The following is a 20,448-nucleotide window of genomic DNA, read 5'->3' on the forward strand; positions in this document are numbered from 1 at the left end:
GAAAAAAGCAAAAAAAAATACCTATAGGTGATGTAGTACATTCATTTATATTATAACAATGATTAAATAATAATATTAAAAAAAATAATTGACAAATAAATATGATACATTAATCTTGAGTACACCTATACGATTCTAAAACTATGTTCTTATAATATGATTCTAATACTATGTCATTATAATACATTTTAGTATATTTTTATTTTTAAAATTTCGTATGGCTTTACCTACTCGTCAAATCTATCAAAATGTTTCCATCAGTCTCAAAACCCATTCTTCAAAAAATAATAAATTACTCTTTAGTTTTCAACTTCTTCTCCTTAAAACCTAACTCAACCTTACCTAACCTAAAATAACCTAACCATCTTTTTTCATTTTCTCATCACAAAGCACGCGAGTATTTTACGATAATTTCTGTCATTTACAATAAATAATTACTCATTAATTATATCTAAATCTACATTACATCTAACAGATAATATCATATTTAAGTTATACATTTTTTAATAAGAAAAATATGTTTCATTGTAGTTGTTGATGGAAGTACACACTTTGATATTTCTTATCATGTTATGTACTTTTCATATGCTTTAATTTTTATGTAAGTACACACTATGATATTCCTTATCATGTTAAGTACTTTTCACAGGTGTTAATGTGCATCTAAGTACACACTTTGATATTCCTTATCGTGTTATGTACTTTTCATATGCTTTAATTTTTATGTTAGTACACACTATGATATTCCTTATCATGTTAAGTACTTTTCACAGGTGTTAATGTGCATCTAAGTACACACTTTGATATTCCTTATCGTGTTATGTACTTTTCATATGTTTTAATTTTTATGTAAGTACACACTATGATATTCCTTATCATGTTAAGTACTTTTCACAGGTGTTAACGTTTATGTATGTACACACTTTGATATTCCTTATCATGTTATGTACTTTTCATATGTTTTAATTTTTATGTAAGTACACACTATGATATTCCTTATCATGTTAAGTACTTTTCACAGGTGTTAACGTTTATGTAAGTACACACTATGATATTCCTTATCATGTTAAGTACTTTACACAGGTGTTAATGTGCATCTAAGTACACACTTTGATATTCTTTATCGTGTTATGTACTTTTCACGGGTGTTAATTATGTAAGTACACACTTTGATATTCCTTATCATGTTGTGTGGATACTTTTCATAGGTGTTATTGCTTGCTGTTTTATTCAATGTTTACTTTTATATTCACTATCGTGTTATGTACTTTTAACACCTGTGAAGTGTATTTGTGTACTTACATGAACACACACTTTGATATTCCTTATCATTTTATGTACTTTTCACATGTGTTAATGTACTATTTTGATAAAATCGACATTGATGGATTATTTTGATATTTATAAGCAGCCTTTACGTGTTTCGTTTTTGGGTTATTATACCGTGTTGCGCTTCCTGCTTCATTAGCTAACGTTTCGGACAGTGCACAAAGAAAATTTACTGATATACAATTTCGCTAATTTATTAAAAATATCTTAAAATTATTCGTGATCCTGTTAAAACGGAATCGCAGGCCCTAAACGAATAAATTGATCGGTTATTTGTTCAAATTTTAGTAAAAATGAATTGTGATAGCTCGTGTTCAAAAAAAATAAATAAATATATATATATTTTCGCATTTCTTCATTATATATATTAACAGGTCAAAATACAGGTGACTGAACACATATTTCGATATATTCGGAAAATACTAATATATCATTAAGAAACGGTGTGTTGTCCTGTTTTAACAGGATTTTAACTATCAGCAAATACTAGTTTTTCTCCGTGTGTATTACTGACCACCATCTGTATCTATATCTGCCATAATGATGGCGCAGTAGCGCAGTCCGAAACTTTGGCTTATGAAAGAGAAATCTTAAGACGCATACGTAATACTTTTATTATTTGAAAAAAAAAAAACAAAAAAGAATAAAAGTATTATGTATGCGAAAGAGGAAGCTTAAGACGCACACATAATACTTTTATTCTTTTTTTTATAACAAAAAAAAATTAGAAAGAATAGAAGGTAGAATTAGCAAAATTTTGTGTCGGTGCCCGAGATAAAATAACATTTCACACCTAGATTCTCAATAATTTGCATTTTTTATAAATACATCTTACTATGTTTACACATTTTGAGTGATTTTATTACTAAATGGCGCTTTGTACAAAATAGCTAATAGACATTTAATTTGTATGCAGTTTGCAAGAAATACGTTATATTTGTACAGATAAACTGACGGTAAAGAACTCCAAATACCATATATTCCGGATTTGGTCGGAAAAAATACTAATTCAATCACGGACAAAACATTTTTAGTCATTGTATTGCATCCATTTACAGACTAACCTGCAAAGACACCCGTAAAGCTGAAATCGCTAAGAAACAATACATTTTCACATTATAGATTAGCCCGTTTATAAAACACTGTCAGAATCAAAAGTCTATAAATGAATTTCGACTTGTTTCCCATAAAATTGCAATCTACTTGAACTTAAAGCATTAATTAAATTTTTCTACAAAGAAATGTTAAAAAAATGTGAGATTCTAACCAATTTAACAGTCATAATAATCCATATATTATTATCAAATAAAATTGACATTTTAATCCGTCTGTACAAATGTATAAGTTTCGTTTTACAAATATTCTATTCTACATTTTTGACGACTACTTCAGGGTTAAGTAAATATTGAAACTTTTACAAGTAACAAACAAATTTCAGAGAGTATACAAATCCGAATAATTTGAATTTGTGCAGAAAAACAAAATTTGACTCCATTTACTAGAAAACGAAAGCTAAATTCAACAAAATTGTACCCAAAATTGACAACAAAAGTGATGTTTCACTAGTTTCCCGCGTATACCTCACAAGTTTCCGGACACCGTGTACACATATTAGTTAGATGGGCATCTGTGTATTTGGCAATACTCGTTTAAAATACATGTATTATATTATAAAATTTTATTATTAAATAGTGCCTTTATTGATCTTTCAACAGAAGCGTGGCTGAACACAACAGAAAAGTACGTAATAAATTTTTTGACCCGTTTGACGTTTAACATGGACAAACACTCACGTTCGGAATTACAGTTTCTGGAAAATTTCGAAGGTAACTCCTTAGAACTATCTCATGATGCTGTGGTTCGACGTCATCCCAGCGGAGGTCAGATAGCACCCATCTTTGTTGTGTTTCAAGCTAGAACCCAGATTCATGTTCTTGACCAGGTAAGAGGTGTTATTGGCTTGCTTGCTGCCTGCTCCGTCAAATGTCGTAACTACCACCGAATCTGAAATAAAACATACGTTATAGATTCACAAGTGTATGTTAGCGCAAGACTTTTCATTGAATAACATTAAAACAATATTATCTTTAGGTATACAATATCTAAATATATGCGAACTTATCCGAGGTTCATGAACCATAATATGAACGAATAGATTTAGCTTGGAAACCAGACGCTATGCAAATCGGGAAATAAAATTTTTAAAACGTAGGTACCTAACAATAATATTCAATACCCAGAGTTGCTAAACAAGATTCCATTCAATGTACCTGCGCGTTCAACGCGCTCTTATGTCCTGTTCAGGGTTGATCAAAGCAAACGAACTCTAAGCAGAATTCTCGCCTGAACAGACTATGCAATAATTACAATAGCGTATTAACCAATGTTGATATTTTCAGTTGCGAACTTACCAAATACAAGAGGTCAATAGAAGAATATTAAATATTATTATTAAATTATTATTAAAAAATATTTCTCTGATGGTTTCTGAATAATGTTTATGTCTCTATTTTTTATATCTCTATTATGACTTGATTTATATCTACAACCACTCTCCATGGCTATAAATGTATTCTTTGTAAATTTTTCGTTTTATATAATCTTTTGTTTAGTATAATTTTTTGTATTCATATTCCAAACAAATTTAATTTACTTATTCCATATTATGCTGTCTCACTAGAGGTAAAGTCACAAGGAGGAAATCCATAATTGGTTTTATTTTAGCTTTATAATATATAATAATTATGTACAAACTGATTAAATGTAAACTGTCGATTTCCCGAAAATTAATAAATAAATAAAATAGTGCGTAACTCAAATCATAACCCAATCCTCTTGGTTTTGGCTTATACCTATGTGCTTTCATTATAAAACTTCGTCACCGTTACTTGTTCAAGATACCACATGGCAGGACAGCTATTCTAGCACAGCATAGCAAGACAATATGAATAAACTAATTAACTTAAATATATACATAATATTTAATTTCTCTTTATAACTATAAAACTTTTTTATATCGGTACATATTTTTCCAAATATTATAAATGTTAAAATAAGAACATAACCTGTATTAAAAAAAAAATATGTTTAAAAAAATTTTATTGCGATAATATAACTTTAAAGACGTTTTTCTAAAAAGTAGATATTCTCAATATAGCCCTTTTGGGAGATCAGGCTCACAAAACACCCCAATTATTTGTTACTATTTAATATACCACTGGTTTTGGTAGCTATATCAGTCACACGAATTTTAAAGAAACAGTTTTAACCACCATAAGCTTATATTAAGAACAAAACAAAAGCTTATCAATAAGAACAATAAAGTTGATACATGTCATGCATTTTTCGAATACGAAGTAGAAAAGCGTTATTAAATTCATTAACGAATTGAGAATTGGTATTCGTACATTTTGCTCAGGCGTCTGAAATAAAAAGCTCATTACAGAATTGATTTATTTATATTTTTACAGGGTGCTAAAATTGGATGAAAATAAATGTAAAATAAGCTACTAAGAGTCAGTAAATATGTATTTAAACATGAGTTCTTGCTAGTAACCCTTAAACTTCAACTCACTGCAAAGTTAAATATGATAATACAGGAAGCGGAAATGCTTATCCTGTGTTTTGCGCCAAAGGCGATGACTTTGAGCTCTTAGGAGAGATTGCTGGTGGCACGTGAAACTTAAAGGTATTTGAGTAATGTTTCCTCGTTAAATTGCTTTAAGAAATTAGCATAAGGAAATATTAAATGTGGCAATTTGAACTATTTTTATTTTTTTAAAGCGAGGATGAAGAATTTTTAGGAATGCAAAGAGTTACTCGCATTTTAGTAACAGCATCCTTTTAAACCTTGAAATGTTTATAGATTTAAAACAAAATCAAAAATATCTTCTTGTATGACTTTATTCGAAAACATTGAATAAATTTGAATTTGTAATCGAAGAATAAGTAATGTAAGAAGGTATTAACAACCACTGAACAAATTAGAAGAAATACGTTGCAAGGAAAAGGAGAAGACCCACCATGTTTTAGCTCAAATTTCTCTGTGTCATCCTATTAATCTTTAATGCGTGGCTTAGTGGCAGAATGTAATTCTGAAGAAAGCGGCGAACAATCTGTCCTACCCACGAGTGGTGAGAGATAGGACGGGAGACAAGGTATTTTGGATTAAGGACATTACAGCAATCTCAAAGTAAAGTGGTTTTTACGTATGTATAAATGAGAGGTACACCTCGTACCCCTATGAGTTTCTTACAAATGAGCACTGAAAGGATGTATTTTCAGTACTATAAACTTTTTTGTTCACATCCATCACAAATGTGGACGTGCATTGTTGTAGGTAGGCTATCTAAGAAAGAAAAAATTACGATGAATAGATATCTTTAAAAATGTGACAAAACTTTTCATCACTCGTCTACAATTCTACAACAAAATGTCAAACAAGAACTTTCGTCTTCTCCTATTTGTTTTGTAATCCAAAATTTCTTACAAAACAAACTCATAATAACTTTGAACCCCTGAAATTTGTTGTGCGTCTTTGATGATATAACGTCCTTTATAGCCCCGGGGGATCGTGCCAGTTTTGGGGAATTAAATTTTTTTTTGTTTTATTTCTAATTTGCTTACGTATAACATACATAACATATAACGTATACTATATATATCTACATAACGACTGGTATACATATTGAACAAATACTGTTGATAGATAGTCAGTGGTACAACAAGAGATAACCGTAATATATAATTCAATCGGTAACTTCAGATTCGCAGGCGAGTGTGAAACACGGTGTGTACACAAGAAACGTGCATTGAACACAACAAGACAATTTCAGTTGCATACAGCTTACGTTCATCCGTTTGACTATTACTTTTAAAAGCATCGGAATTCAACAAGGGTAACTACTGTAACTTCAGATATATGGACGATCGTGAAACACGGTATGTAAACAAGAAACATGCATTGAACACAGCAAAAAAAAATCAGTTGCATACAGCACACGTCCTTCCGTTGGACTCACTCTTGAAAGCGCCAGAGTTCAGCATGCGCGGCGAGCGGTAGCTGCCGATGTGCGTGTCCTGCGTGTGTCGCCGACACGTGCTGTTGAAGCTGGTCTCCAGGGCTTGCGATCGTGAGCGACGGGAGGCACGCTCACCCGTGGGCTGCCGACAGCACAGGTAGCGGTTGAAGTGCTGGCGGAACACCCCGCTCACGCAGTACAGCGCCACGGGGTTGACGCACGAGTTCAGGAAACTGAAAAATAACACTTTTTTAGTCACTTTGTGATGAACAAAAAGGTTTCGTGTATGTGAAATGCCTCGTGCCTTGTCAAGTGGACATGTCTCCGCATGGCGGTGAGCGCTGATGCACGTCCATACGGAAACAATTATCTGGTCTCCATAGAAGCCCGAGTAAATCTGGCTTCTTGGGTTAGCAGATTTTTCAATAGTGACCAGCTACCAACTCTGTACAAATCTCAAGTACATCCAAGAATTTGCAAGCCACCTCTGGGCTGGAGTCACAAAATACATACTTTTTTAACTTCCGATTTAGCTGTCCGGGTTAAGTCTTCCCCAAAGGAAAAACTTAACCCTTCCACTCACTTTTCCACAAATGATCATCTAGTCAATCAACATTATGTAAGTGCATTATATAAGCAAAATAAATACAAAACAATACAAGAACAACACGTCAAATCACCAGAGATCAAATGGGAAAATAATTCACCGTCTCCAGATATTTTCATATCAGAGGGTTCGGCTCGGTAGAACTTCTAACAGGGCCTATAAATCCTACTGATCCCTCAACATAAATATTTAAAAAATCTTTTGTTATCCTACATGTATTCAAAATGACCGACTTTTGCATCTTTATATATAATTTTTTTGATAGATCTAATACGCCTAAATTTTTAATTAGAGAGCTAGGTATAATGCCAGTAGCCGAAAGAACGAATGGTAATATTTTTATAGTCTGAGAATGCCAAATTCTTTTTATTTCATTTCCTATAAATCCTTTTTGATTCTTTGCAAAGGATGATTGTCCGTCTGAATGATAATCCATTGTTACCAGAACGACAGTAATCGCTAGGCATTTTGAGTCTGTTCTACAGATATTTCAATAGAGCCTGATCTTAGAAGCTAGCAGCGATGATCTTCTTTGTACAAACTCGAAAAACACGAGCGGAACACCCGTTCACAGTTGATGTTTGCTTCACGGGAACTGGTAATTTCTTTGACTCGTTTTTGTATTAAGTCGGCTCGTATGTGGAACGAGCTACCAGTGTCTGTTTTTCCTCCTTCATATAAAACGGTTCTCTATATTAATAAATCCCCACCCACAACCCTTACCTTTACCGACATCACAACGCTGCCCAACCGGGTGCCGATATAGTTCCTCTACCTTCACACTGTACAGAAAGGGAGGCTCTCGTGAGGTGCCACATAAAAAAATAAGTCACTTTTTAATCTAAAATTATTCGATAGCCCTATTGAAATACGAGGTAGTTCCAAACCAAAATTATATCTTTTTGGGAATCGAAAGGGCAAACTAAAAAAATGGGTCTCTGCATTAATGTTGAATAATTGCTTGATGCTTGCTTGCACACGTCTAGGTCATGCGTTGTAAGACATCGTCCTAGTATCTTCTGTCTTTTTCGTTTTCAAACAAGACACGGGAGAAGGAAAAAAACGGACGTCGATGACGTCCGTACGAGCTCTCGTTAGATCTAGTATAGATTCGTCCGCACGGTGTACACGCGTACGAGGCGTGAGCTGCCTTGACCGCACGCCTCTTACCGCGTCGTGTGAATGAAGCTACTGTTGCTATTTTAGAACATCCACATTTATCAGAATTGCAATTATATTTTAGGTAATGAATCAATGCAAACTCGCTTCCCGACATCCGATCGAGCTGAAACTTGGCAGGTAGACTTGTTGTCGATGACAATGCATTCTATCAATTTTAGTGGCAATCAAACATATACACGTGGACATAAACACATTTTCTCTAAAATTGGATGGTTTTACAACTGTTAATATACGAAATAATTTAAAAGAATACATTTTTTTGTTTTAAAGTTCATAGCAGTTAAGAGCCACTCCCTGAGCAGGACGGTTGAATCCACAGAAAACATATATTTATATATATTTTTAATAGTTATATCGTAGTAAAAAAACTTGTTGTGTTTTAAGTGTTGATTTTTGAAGAAGACAGCGATAAAATGATGCTCCTTTAATAAGTTAATCATTTCAGTTATATTTAAACATATACATGGTTGAATGAATATTTTCAGACAGAAAGATTATAATGGTTTCCTGTCATTTATTTTGTAAATTATATCGGTGTATCGATGCGGTATAACTTCTTTAACATTCAAACACGTTTTTTTTCGGGTTGGCGTATCGTTGTAATAAGCTTATAAAAACTGTTTACCAAAAACGCCCAATTCCAATAGGTGAATTTGGTCACCACGTTTTTTTATGTATTATAATGAATGACACAAATGATTTCATAAAAAATATTTAGTTTTAAAGTTGAGAATTGACCAATTGACACATTTTAAGATACGTTCCTATATGTATAAGACGATGTATTTGTGATTTGTGCCAATACGGAATTGTATGGCGGTACAACTTCTCTGCCTATGATGTTTAGGTGGTTAGTTTCATTTGAAAACATCAGGTCTACATGAAAATATAATTCTTATTGACAGGGACTGGACCTTGCAAATGAACGGGTGAATTTAAGAAAATGAGTTAAAGGAAAGTTTGTTGAAAATGTAGTAAACAGCTGGCGTTGGTTTGTTTGCCTATGTAATTAAGCCGAGTGAGAAAGCAGAGCTGACGACAAGATTTTACCAAAAAAATTGTCTGGTTTTGCGAGGAATTTGAAAATGCTTTTAGCGTAACTGAAGTGAATATATTCAATAGATTCTTCCAGACTCTCCACAAAACCTGAACTAAATAATCACGCCGTTTCCTCGCAGGGGTTGGCAGAGAGGACGGACCGTCAAACAACTCGGTCTTGACATGGCTGTATATGATAAACTTGATCTGACTTCTTATACCATTCAAATTTGTTTCATTTATTCTCCTTCCAATCCTTTCTGCGTTCATTCGCTCTACATGTCTAAACCATGTGAGCGTCCCCTACTCTTTACGCTTGCATCAGCATTGCTTCTTTGCAGATCTGGACACGATTACATGGTTTTATCACATATACGCCTCATACGGGATCTCATTTCTACAGCATTATAATTAATTAAGCAGGAAAAAATTTGATTGGATTGTCTGGAAGCCACAGAAAAAAATCTATTCACCATCTTTTGGTTGCTACTTAATTCTTCTTGTTTAGGTACTTATTATAAGAATAATAACAGAATCTATTACAAACCCTTCGATTTTAAGAAAATTGAAAATCGCCTAAAAATTTATCACCACCTTGGGAGTAATTGTAGAATAGCTTTCCTGACTAGGTTGTCTTAGTAAACACAGTATAGATAACATACACTAGAATTGCCTTTCGTGTAGAGTTGAATATTATATAACAAAATATGACTAAATCACTTTGCCGATTTTTTTTCTGGTCTTTATTGTACGTTAGTAAATTAATACTACCTACATACTTATAGATTATTTTTAAATTAAGGCATACTCGAGGTATAACTGCATTATCGAAATGTGGCTTGTATACTCATCATTTTATTTGTGTCGATCTAAAATCCTCATATGTATTAGTTTCTTCTACAAATTACATTTTTGTCGATTATAATTAAATTCATTATATTATTAAAATTCTCCAGTTCCATGGGGCCTTATTTAATAATCGATTTCATCAACAAAATTTTGTGATTATATTGAAAAAGTATTTACCTCATTACTTTTGTCTAATATTTGGTCTGTCTGGTTAGAATATATATTTAAAATGTGAATGAATAAGAAGTAGGAATAACCAATTTTTGCTATCATATAAATATCAACCATATTTATTATATAAGAAGCTTACACTAGACTTTTTATTATTACTGATGGTAAAATTTCCGTACCCTTTATTAATTATTTAAATAACGGTTAGTTTTAACTTCATTAGTACAAAAACAACTGTTTACGTCGGGAAGATGAAAACAAAAATCGAAAAAATAGGTTAAGTTCTTTATTGTGCGTAGGTATTTAAATTGAAGCGGAACCTTTCGGAAAATAAGAAAAGGAAGTTTTTTACTTTTGAAAAAAAAATGGAAACTTAGTGCATATTTTACAATCTCCCCTGACATAAACATACAAACAAATTATCTGAAAAAATCTCCAATCGCTGTTACCATGGATTAATATTATCGAAAGCATGGAAATTGCCATCAAAAAACGATTGCGTAATCATAAGTTAAAAACGTTGTATCAGAATTGAAAACTATATTTAGTATCTGTGTAAACGGTGTATCAATTACGTTGTATCAAATCTCAAAACTATATGTAATATCAGTGTGAACGGTGTATCAACTACGTTGTATCAGAAGTTAAAACTATGTTTAGTATCAGCGTAAGCGGTGTATCAAGTACGTTTTATCAGAACGTAAAATTATATGTAGTATCAGTTTAAACGATGTATCAACTATGTTGTATTAGAACTTAAAACTATATGTTGTATCAGTGTAAACGGTGTATCAACTGCGTGTACATAAGTTCTGATACAACGATTTTTACGGTATACAGTGTTGGCAATGGATAGCTTATATTTTCTGACGTAGGCAACCATCTTGACTCGTATAGGTTTCAGATTCCTCAGTTGACACAGCATATAAATATACTTCTTCTTACCAGACACAAACAGTGAAACGCGTCACGTGAGAGACGGGAGACGTGATATGACAGGGTGTATTATGTAGTATTTCGGCCAGAGGTGATTTTTTGGCCTCAGTATTATTTCTGAGTCCGACGGAAAGGCGCCTGGGATAATATCCGTCCGTGACCTTCGGGGCTATCTCGACAGCCGGGACATGTCTGCAGTGGAAATTTACCCCAAGAAGAAAATCTTCGAGAGCTTTCTTTATTCGAGAAGGTGCGTCTGACGTATTTGCTAGATAATCTCGAAAATGAATATCGTCAAGGAAATTTTATAAAACTTTTATGCTTATGAAAGTGACAACATTGCGACATAGTAGAAAAAATATTAACAGTTCATAAAATTTCAAAATTAAAATAGTTGTTTTGGATACTAACAGAACTTGAATAGGACTTTCACAGAAAGCGACAGCTCTAGCCACTAGGCTATTAAAGCAACCTCCATACCCGACGTATTAATCGCTGCCAGGTAGTCACCTACGGAGGAGTTTTATCAACACTAGCAGTATTGCGATATTTTTCTAACAAATTATTTTTTAGATCGTGGCCGAAATAACCAGCTTAAACTTTATATTTTACTGTTTTTACAAAGTAGGTTGGGCAAGATTATTAATTTTATTTATAATTTCTATTACATAACTCACGACAAAGGGTTTTCGTTTTCTCATTTAAAACAAAACTCAATAAAATAGCTTCCTTCTTATTAAATATGATAAATGCCTTTAACGGTCTTCTTGGTCGAGGGGTAACGCTCTCGACTAGCAAACTGGAGGTCGCGGGTTCAATTCCTGGAGTGTGCAAGAAAATTTCGCCCTGGTGTAAGACCACCATTCAGAATTGAAACGTTGTTAAAATGGCTTTGGCCGTGTTTGGTGAACCGGCCTGAGTAGCCAGGTACTTACCCACTTTCATATTCCCCATTTATTTCCCCCAACCCACTACCTTCAGCCTCACGATATACCACAATTGGGGATGCAATTGAGTAGCAGTTGGAACTTTTGTGCGGTTTCAGATTTTAAAAAAGGCGAAACAGCTGTCGCGCGTAATAATAACTACACGCAGAACTTGTTTATTAATAAACCTTCATTGATTCAAATATGTTTTCTTTTTAAAAAGCATTCAGTTTGGGTGGGTATTTGGGCCTCAAACCAAAAATTAAATTTTTCTTAAAAGTTTTTGCAGCCGCCCCCTTTAGCGAATAGTATGTAATTATTATAATTACCTGAAGCAGAATCCTACAATGCGCAGAGCGTGCCACCATTCGTCGTAGTCATCTTGCGAAGTGGGGTGCAGGTGAAACCACAGCATGAACACGTGGTACGGCAGGAAGCAAACCACGAACACTGAAATCCAAAATAGAACATTCCTAAACACAGCCATTAAACCATGCTAATATTCATGTCGATTGGGTTCGGTTTAGTGCCAATTGTACCATGAACAATCACAGAATGCATTTTGAAAGCAAAGTTTTCCAAGCAATATGCTTGTTTGTATTTGAAAACATTGCTTTCCTAAACAAGGAAGAGATTAATCTATTTTAGATATTCTAAGGAGGGATTTAACTGAGATTGTAAAAAAGCTAATATTCATGTTTTTTATTGAAATTTTATTTCTGCCTTCAAGAACTATTGTTAGAGATTAATATTTGGATACTATACAAAAATCCCTCAAGGTAATTTGTCTCTCTTACGGTCATGGTTAGAAATATGATCTAAACGGTATTAGAACGAAAAAAATAGCACGCTTAAAAAATAGCGTTTAAATTGAATGGATTTTTCAAATTCTATGAAACAACCCGTCCTTAATGTTCAAGAGAGGTTTGTTATATTATATCGGTAGAAATTGAAATTACAAAGGAATGCAGGCTCCCTATTTTTGATATATCTAAATGTTTTACATGAAGCTCAATCCCAATTTATGTTGTATGATACCTTAAACCAAAATACTGTCATTTATAATAATTCCATATATGTCATAAAACGATGTTATTTGTAAAATTTTGACATATCATATCTAGGACGATTAGAAGGGAATTTCCGAGAGAAGGGTGAGCGGAAAGGCCAGGCAAATAATAACAAGACGATGACGTCATGAGTCAGTATACCTACATCGAAACTAAGCACGTTCTTCTTCCGAAAAACAAAATGGAATATATTTCTTATTCTAATAGAATGATTTAGGAACCGACATTTCCAAATGGAGGATATATATTTGCACATAAGATTAGAAAGTATTAACTTGATACCACCAATTGTAGATAGTTTTCTGTGTCTGAGCTATGCAAGTATTGTTATAACATGTTATCAAAAATTTATTTTGATCGTTTGATTAATATGTTTCAAAGCATATAGCAAAAAACATAGAATAAATTATCTGATATATTCTATTGTCTATTAACAATATTGTCAATAAATTTAATTTGAATAGTTTGACTTTTGAAAATATTTTATTTGGCCTAATTGTGTGCCTGAGATGCATGTTCAATATGTACAAATGGGTTCAAATCACGGCGTGCGCAAGAAAATTTTATTAAAAATAATTCATGTCTTTTCACTTAAAATAATGTAAATAATATTTGCGGCAAGCTTGGTGACCAGATATGAGTAGCCAGGTATTTATCCAACACCTTCTTCAACATCTACTTCCCTTCCCACTACCTTCAGCCTCACAACATACCCCAATTGGGGATACCATAGTCTCACTGGCTCCCCGACAGTTGGAACCAAAGATATTAGAAGAACGAGATATGCTATGTTGGCCACTGGACCGTAGGCGGAGTACTACCTAATTAGGGTACTTGGAATACTATCGGGACGTGTACGCACAGAAATCTGTTCTATGCATTAGTGCGGATACCTTAGCGTAAGTGAAGGTGTGCAGTAGTATTGGTGAATAAAACCGGCGACACTGGGCAAAACAATTCCACACAGTATGAACTGCTCATAGCACATCTCATTCTTCTAATATCTTTGGTTGGAACCCTTGTGTGGTACCTTCAGACTCTGTCATCGTCACACGTCAATTGCCTCTTGTTGAAAGGTAAAGTGTGCAAAAATCCTTTTTTTAATCTCTCGAAATAACACTGTAGATTTTTTTATAAACGCCACACGCCCGCGCAACGAACACACTTCTTTATATTTTACTAGCGTATCCCCGCATTGCACCTTCCTTTTTCTTTGAAAGTCAAGTGTGCAAAATTTCATCAATTTCGGAATAAAACTGTAGATTTGACTAAAAATCTAATACACGCCGCCCGCCCGCCACGTACACTCTTCTTTATATAAATATAGAAATGGATATAATATTCAAAATACAAGTCACCATGCAATGGCTAGAGCACAAAATACGCAAGGAGTACCCATAAATCATATAGAATATGCAAGGTGGTACAGGTTTGCAACCAACCGTGCTGAAATTTACGTGTGAAGATGAGGGCATTTCTGCAAATTTTAGAATGTCCATTTTACGAAATGTCGTCATGAGGGAAGCTCATCCCGCAGAAAGTGCTCTTGGTACGATGCTCTACTAGCTCCGATGAGGTATAGTGCCCCATCTGCCCCGACCTGGTTACGCTCTTGGTCACGGAGTATCAATTAAATCTTTCGGGTAGTAAGAACTCAGTTGAATTCAATTATTTCAAGTACCGGTTTAAGTACAAAAACATTAAACTTAATGGTCAACATTGTTATTTCTTCTAGTATTCAAAACCGAATACGTTATATCTACTTTAATTCGACTACGTATCTCGTTTCAGTACATTGATGATGCATTAAGTCTTTCTTACAAAGTTATTATAAGAATAATAATGTATAATTTTTTAAATAATAAGCATTTCGATAAAATGTAAAAGTACACGCTGTCCTAAACAATAAAATCTTTTAACAAACACCAACGTGTAATAAATCCCTTTTAAATATTTTATAGATTTTTGTTTTCGAAACAATAAAGCTGTGATGCTTGACGGAATATGCTTTCTAAAAGTATTTGGTAAAAACCGTTGCCATGAAATTCATTCTGCTTAAAAAAATATATGTATAAATTGAGATAATTATATCGAACTTATTATTTACCCTTAGTGATATTGAGTCATATTTTTTCACAACATTAAGGCGAGTTCGTTCTGGAAAACTGAAAAAATTCTTAATATTGTCAACAATGTAATAAACCGGAAAATTTGAATTCTTTCATAACAAGTTATCCCAATTTCTAGCGTATTAGAGAAATTGTTTATTATGTAAAGCTCTAATATTGAAGGACCAAAATATGCGAAGAAGAAATTAGCTCTAATAATTTTGTTTAATATTTTGTGGTTTATTTTTCATCATTATAAACGAGAGTATTAAAATTAGTCGTTATTATTAAAATAAGTCGTTGCTACGTGCGGGAAATTCCGTAAGGATACTTTAAGCTAATTAATGGAAAATTCTGTTAGAGAAAACCGAATCAAAATCTTCCTGTGTAAGCCCAAGAGCACTACGGTATTTGTCACTTGAGTTTACGTGCGATTTATGTTTTCTATGACCTGCCGCCTTTCGGAGACCTGTGGAAGAACAATGGCTTTAAAGATTAGATAAGGTCAAAGGAATGGGGTAGTCACTTTTTATACAAGAGTGCGAGAGGAAAAAAAAACTTTTGCTGAATTCTAAAAAGTTATTTTTTTGAATTACTGAATGGGTAAAACCTCAAATCGTAATATTTACTCATTAAAGACAATATTAGATGCGACGTTTGCGATGCGATTTTTTTAATGCCACTAATATTGTCTTCAATGGTTAAATATTACAATTTATGGTTGTCCTCAAGTTATCCCAAATAATAAAATATTCATCCTAGACTTGAAAAAAAGTCGAAAGATGTCGCACATTAAAATAAAAATAGATATATTAATCTAAGACACTATCTAGTTTGCATTAGTTAGGAAAAAAATCTTGCAATCATACGTAAAGATAGCAGCCAATAATGTTGGTAGTTCTTAGTCGAAATATGATACAGTTAAATTTGGCTGAAGGATATCGGGTCGAATTAGCTGTATGGTGGAGCAGAGCCCCGGCAAGGCTTAAGTCCTGGGTTCGATTCCAAATGCGATACTATCTTTTTCAATTTTTTCTGTTTCAAATTTCCGTTTGAGAATAAATAATAATAAATAATACTATATTTTTTTTAATGATTGAAATCAGAAATATGCTTTCTACCTATGTTAATTTTATTATACTTAAGGTGAATGATTCATGGTATTTGTTGAAGCAAATACCTTTTAGGATAACTGCAACAAAAAATGTCCAAAAACACCAAAATTCCGACTACTGTCACTAGTAATTTATAATTTGTAAGCATATAATTGGATTAAACGTGCAGAAAATGAATGCAAGATAAATAAATAATCTTTTCCGTTCATTGCCTGCGTCCATACAAATTATCGATAAAATATTTGATTGTTGGTTTCCTTCAGATTAAAAAACAGGTCTCTCTTTTATTGTATATAACCGATAGGTGTTCGATTTTCGATTTAATTATTATCATTCTTCAAAATATTAATATGAAAATATATGAACTGCTCACTGCGTTTAAAGCCAATAAATCCACCAAGATTTCACCGTCTATCCTATATTTTTAGGAATTCTATATATTTAACACACTATGCCAAGATGTCGCTCAAGACGTTTTGCAAACTTGTCATAATATTCCAAAATTACTCAATTTAACAAAATGATTAAGAAGTATTCTGCTAAGATTTCCTTTTGTCAAAATTATTCTCGATATAACACGTCTTAACAATGGAACAACAAGATGTAACCAAATGTAAGAATCAAGTTTAAAATATGAATATTCTTTCATTTCCATACTACATTTCGTTCTTTTATAACCACACTCAAAAATTAACTACACACAAAATTCATTTTTCAGAAGAACATACACAAAATAAAATAATTTATTTTTAGACGCCGATATTTTCCATTTGTCCTTAGTTCAGTTTTCTAAATGCATATTGGAGAAAATTCAATCGATTTGTTAATTACGTACCCTCTCCTCGTGCTGTGTGTAAGATATCTCAATTATTTTTCTATAAGGTGTTTTATGTTTTTCTGTTTATTTATGTTTTTTCTACGTGTAACATTAATTTTATGTGGAAACTTCACTGGTCAATGCAACATGTCAAATTTAAATATTTTTATAAAATTTTAAAACTGTTTGTTTCCCCAATACCCTAATATAATTTTATTGATTTTACTTATATAATAGTGAAATTATTTAAAATTTGTAGAACTTATGGCGGAAACCAAAAATGTTCAGCCGCGGCACTATTTTTAATGTGGCATTGTTTGAAACTAAAGAATGGATTACTATTTACAACCAAACGATACTAAAAACGTTGCTATCACGAACTAGGTTAAGTGATATTTTTTTGCCAAAGATATGAACAAATAAATAAAATCAAATTATAATAAACGGACATAAATTTGTCAAACTGAGAATTTTGCTTTGTCGCCAATGATATTTTAAAATCCGTTCCAAATAAGCCATTCTAACTGGCACCTTCGTCGACATAAAATAAATGTCAGTTCCTGCAAAATGTATCAGAGCTTTTATTGAACTTCAATTTTCCATAAAACCATCAAAGTCAATATTATTTCATTCAACTATTAATTTCCATTGAAAGCATCCCCCATGTCTGCCACCGTTCCCATTGTGAATACGAAATAAAAGCATATTTTTACTGCCACGCCATGTACAATGGTAATATTATTTAGTTTTTAATGCTTTGTACTTTTAACTTATGGAAGTTTTATTTACTTACGCAGTAGGTATGGGAAGGTGGGGCGTGTTGTGAATAAATAGCGAAACTGTTATGGTAGAAAAATCTTAAATAAAATCAATATTTTGAAATTTGAATGGAAAAAACAACTCGTTGTCTACATAATATTAATATTAACAATAAGTTAAAAACCCGCTCCTCGGGTTTTTGCTGCCAGGACCTGCGGGCGACACTTGCTTGGGTTTCGCCCAGTTTAAGTAATACTTACTACAGTCACATTTAACAGGTAGATATTATGTCATTCACAGAGTGAAGGTGAGTATATATTGTTAAAACACGGAACAGGAAGGAGTTAATGAATAATAACATTTCAATTTAGAGATAGTAAGAATGACAGTTGTTTGGACAATAGGATTACTCCAGCGGCCGGTAAAGGAGGGAATGACATTTTTAAGGAACCTTTAAAGGCAATGCGGAATTTACCCAAAACATAAGATTTGAATTTGACCAATCAGAGGGCCGAAACCGTCCAGACGTTAGCGTAATAATACTTATGACCTTGTCACCAAAGCGACGAAATGTAATTTTGCGAAATCTGTGAATTCTTACCCACTTTAAACTAGTAGCTAAGTAATAAAAAATATAAAAATACTGAATAAAAAAGATTAAGTGGTTACATGTAAGATTATGATATCTTGGCCCCAGCAAATATTTTCGGGAACTTCCGTCCTCTTATTTATGTATTATCATAACATTTTGTCACTTGAAACTGTAATTTATCAGAGTAACATATTATGAACTATTTAATTTACGGCAACGTTGTTTTGATAGCAACTGAAGCTACATGGTTCAAGCGATAAGAGCGGTGCTAGCTCACTTAGTGGGAATTTTAAACACAATGTCTCAATCTGCCCCGTTATAACTATCTCCACTCTCATTTTCTAGAGAATTTGTATAAAGCGTAGTGGGCTTTATTATTCAATCTCAAACATAATTGATCGGTTATCAGATAGTGCTTAAATGTCTCGCAGGTTTATTATGCCATATGTTCCTAAAAGATAACAGTACATCCTATCCAGAAGATTCCACTCACAGGAAACATCAAAATTTAAATATTCTTAAATTTATTAAAAAATCGCAATGGTTTTTGTGGTATGATTACAGTAACGGATTCTATTGAAGACATATCAAAAATGTATTAAGAAAAAAATATTTTTAATTCATACAGACAGGACAGTTTATTTAAAAGATGACTGAAACAAGAAAAGCAATTGAGTTCTAATATTAACGATTAGAATAAGGATGAATTTGGTCTGATTGCAGACAGTATGACATTATTAAACTTATTTTGTTAACCAATATAACTGTTTTTCTTGAACTATGTTTTATTTTTTACTCTTATTTTATATGTACTAGATGTTAAAAAATATTGCATACATCTAAATAAATATTCAAAAACAAAAAAAACAAATCAGTGATAATATTATATGAGTGACAAATCATGCCGAATTGATGAAAATTTGCATGAAATAATGAAATTAAAAAATGTTAACTTAGTGAAAAGCGCGAGACCAAATAATAATAATATTTATTAGATTTTTAAAGTACGAAATAGTAAAAGAAGGCAGAACCAGGTTTTAAGAGATTCCGTCCTTCCTATCCACATCCCTTGGGGAATACGGTCGTGTTCCAAAATGAACATTAAATCGGCCGCTATTTTAGTTCAGTTCCATTTCGATTTTCGAGCAGAGTTTTCGTGACAAAAATTTTATGGAGTTTTTTTGATTTAACAACGCGTGGTTATCATATTATTCAAATTTGAAGAGAACGGACACAGATTTCAACGCTTCGTACAATTTCTGTGAAGTTATCTCAAAGGATTTTAGGACGTTGAATAATCAAAATACGTTTTTCGATCTGCAATATCAATATTTGATTTATTTTCAATGTCCTCCATGGCGGATTTGCCTCCAGTTGTGAGGTTGTAGGTTGATTCTCATCGCTATTCATTAATCCGCCTAGGTTTTAAGAAAACCTGTAATTTTTGTAAGTTCGATGGAATTCAGCAATCAACGTTGCAATACCTCAACTTGGAAGAAAACCTATTTTTTTAATGCGTTTCTCAGGCAACAAATCCACAAATTCCTCTAGCCAAGTACGTAAACCACTACAAAACGGCATGCTTCGTTTTCAATACGTAGTAAAAAAAAATTCAATGCACGCCAGATTTTGTGTAGATTTATTTAAAAACTTTTGCTGCTTTTTTTCCATCTTCCAATAACTTTTTCCACCCTGCCCTTGTTGTTCCGCTTTTAATACGTTAAAATAGTTCTACAAGCCCAGCATTGTCTAAATAAGCCACATTTTCACACCTTCCATCCATTTCTCTCTTTGTAAACAGTAACTCTAAACTCCAAATAATATCTCCACAGTCTACAATATGATTTGTTTTATATTATAATAAAACAAATAAAAAACTTTATTCCACTTAATTTTATTTTGACCGTAACCGGTTTCAGCTCGTCAAA

The 20,448-nt window shown here is 32.8% G+C and overlaps 1 protein-coding gene across 1 annotated transcript in view; it reads right to left on the minus strand.

The window, feature by feature from the left end:
• Positions 1 to 3,169: 3,169 nt before the first annotated feature.
• Positions 3,170 to 20,448, minus strand: part of LOC149426152 (neuropeptide CCHamide-2 receptor-like) — a 176,324-nt gene continuing 159,045 nt past the window's right edge. Inside the window, exons 6-8 of the mRNA XM_089635319.1 lie at positions 12,389 to 12,509; positions 6,351 to 6,583; positions 3,170 to 3,333 (exon numbers count right to left, since the gene is read on the minus strand). Of these exons, the coding sequence (XP_089491445.1) occupies positions 3,170 to 3,333; positions 6,351 to 6,583; positions 12,389 to 12,509 (518 nt within the window). The remainder of the gene's footprint in view (positions 3,334 to 6,350; positions 6,584 to 12,388; positions 12,510 to 20,448) is intronic.

Source organism: Hesperophylax consimilis, chromosome 1, assembly GCF_061612785.1.
Source record: "Hesperophylax consimilis isolate HC1 chromosome 1, BYU_Hcon_1.0, whole genome shotgun sequence".
Classification (NCBI taxonomy): Eukaryota; Metazoa; Arthropoda; class Insecta; order Trichoptera; family Limnephilidae; genus Hesperophylax; species Hesperophylax consimilis.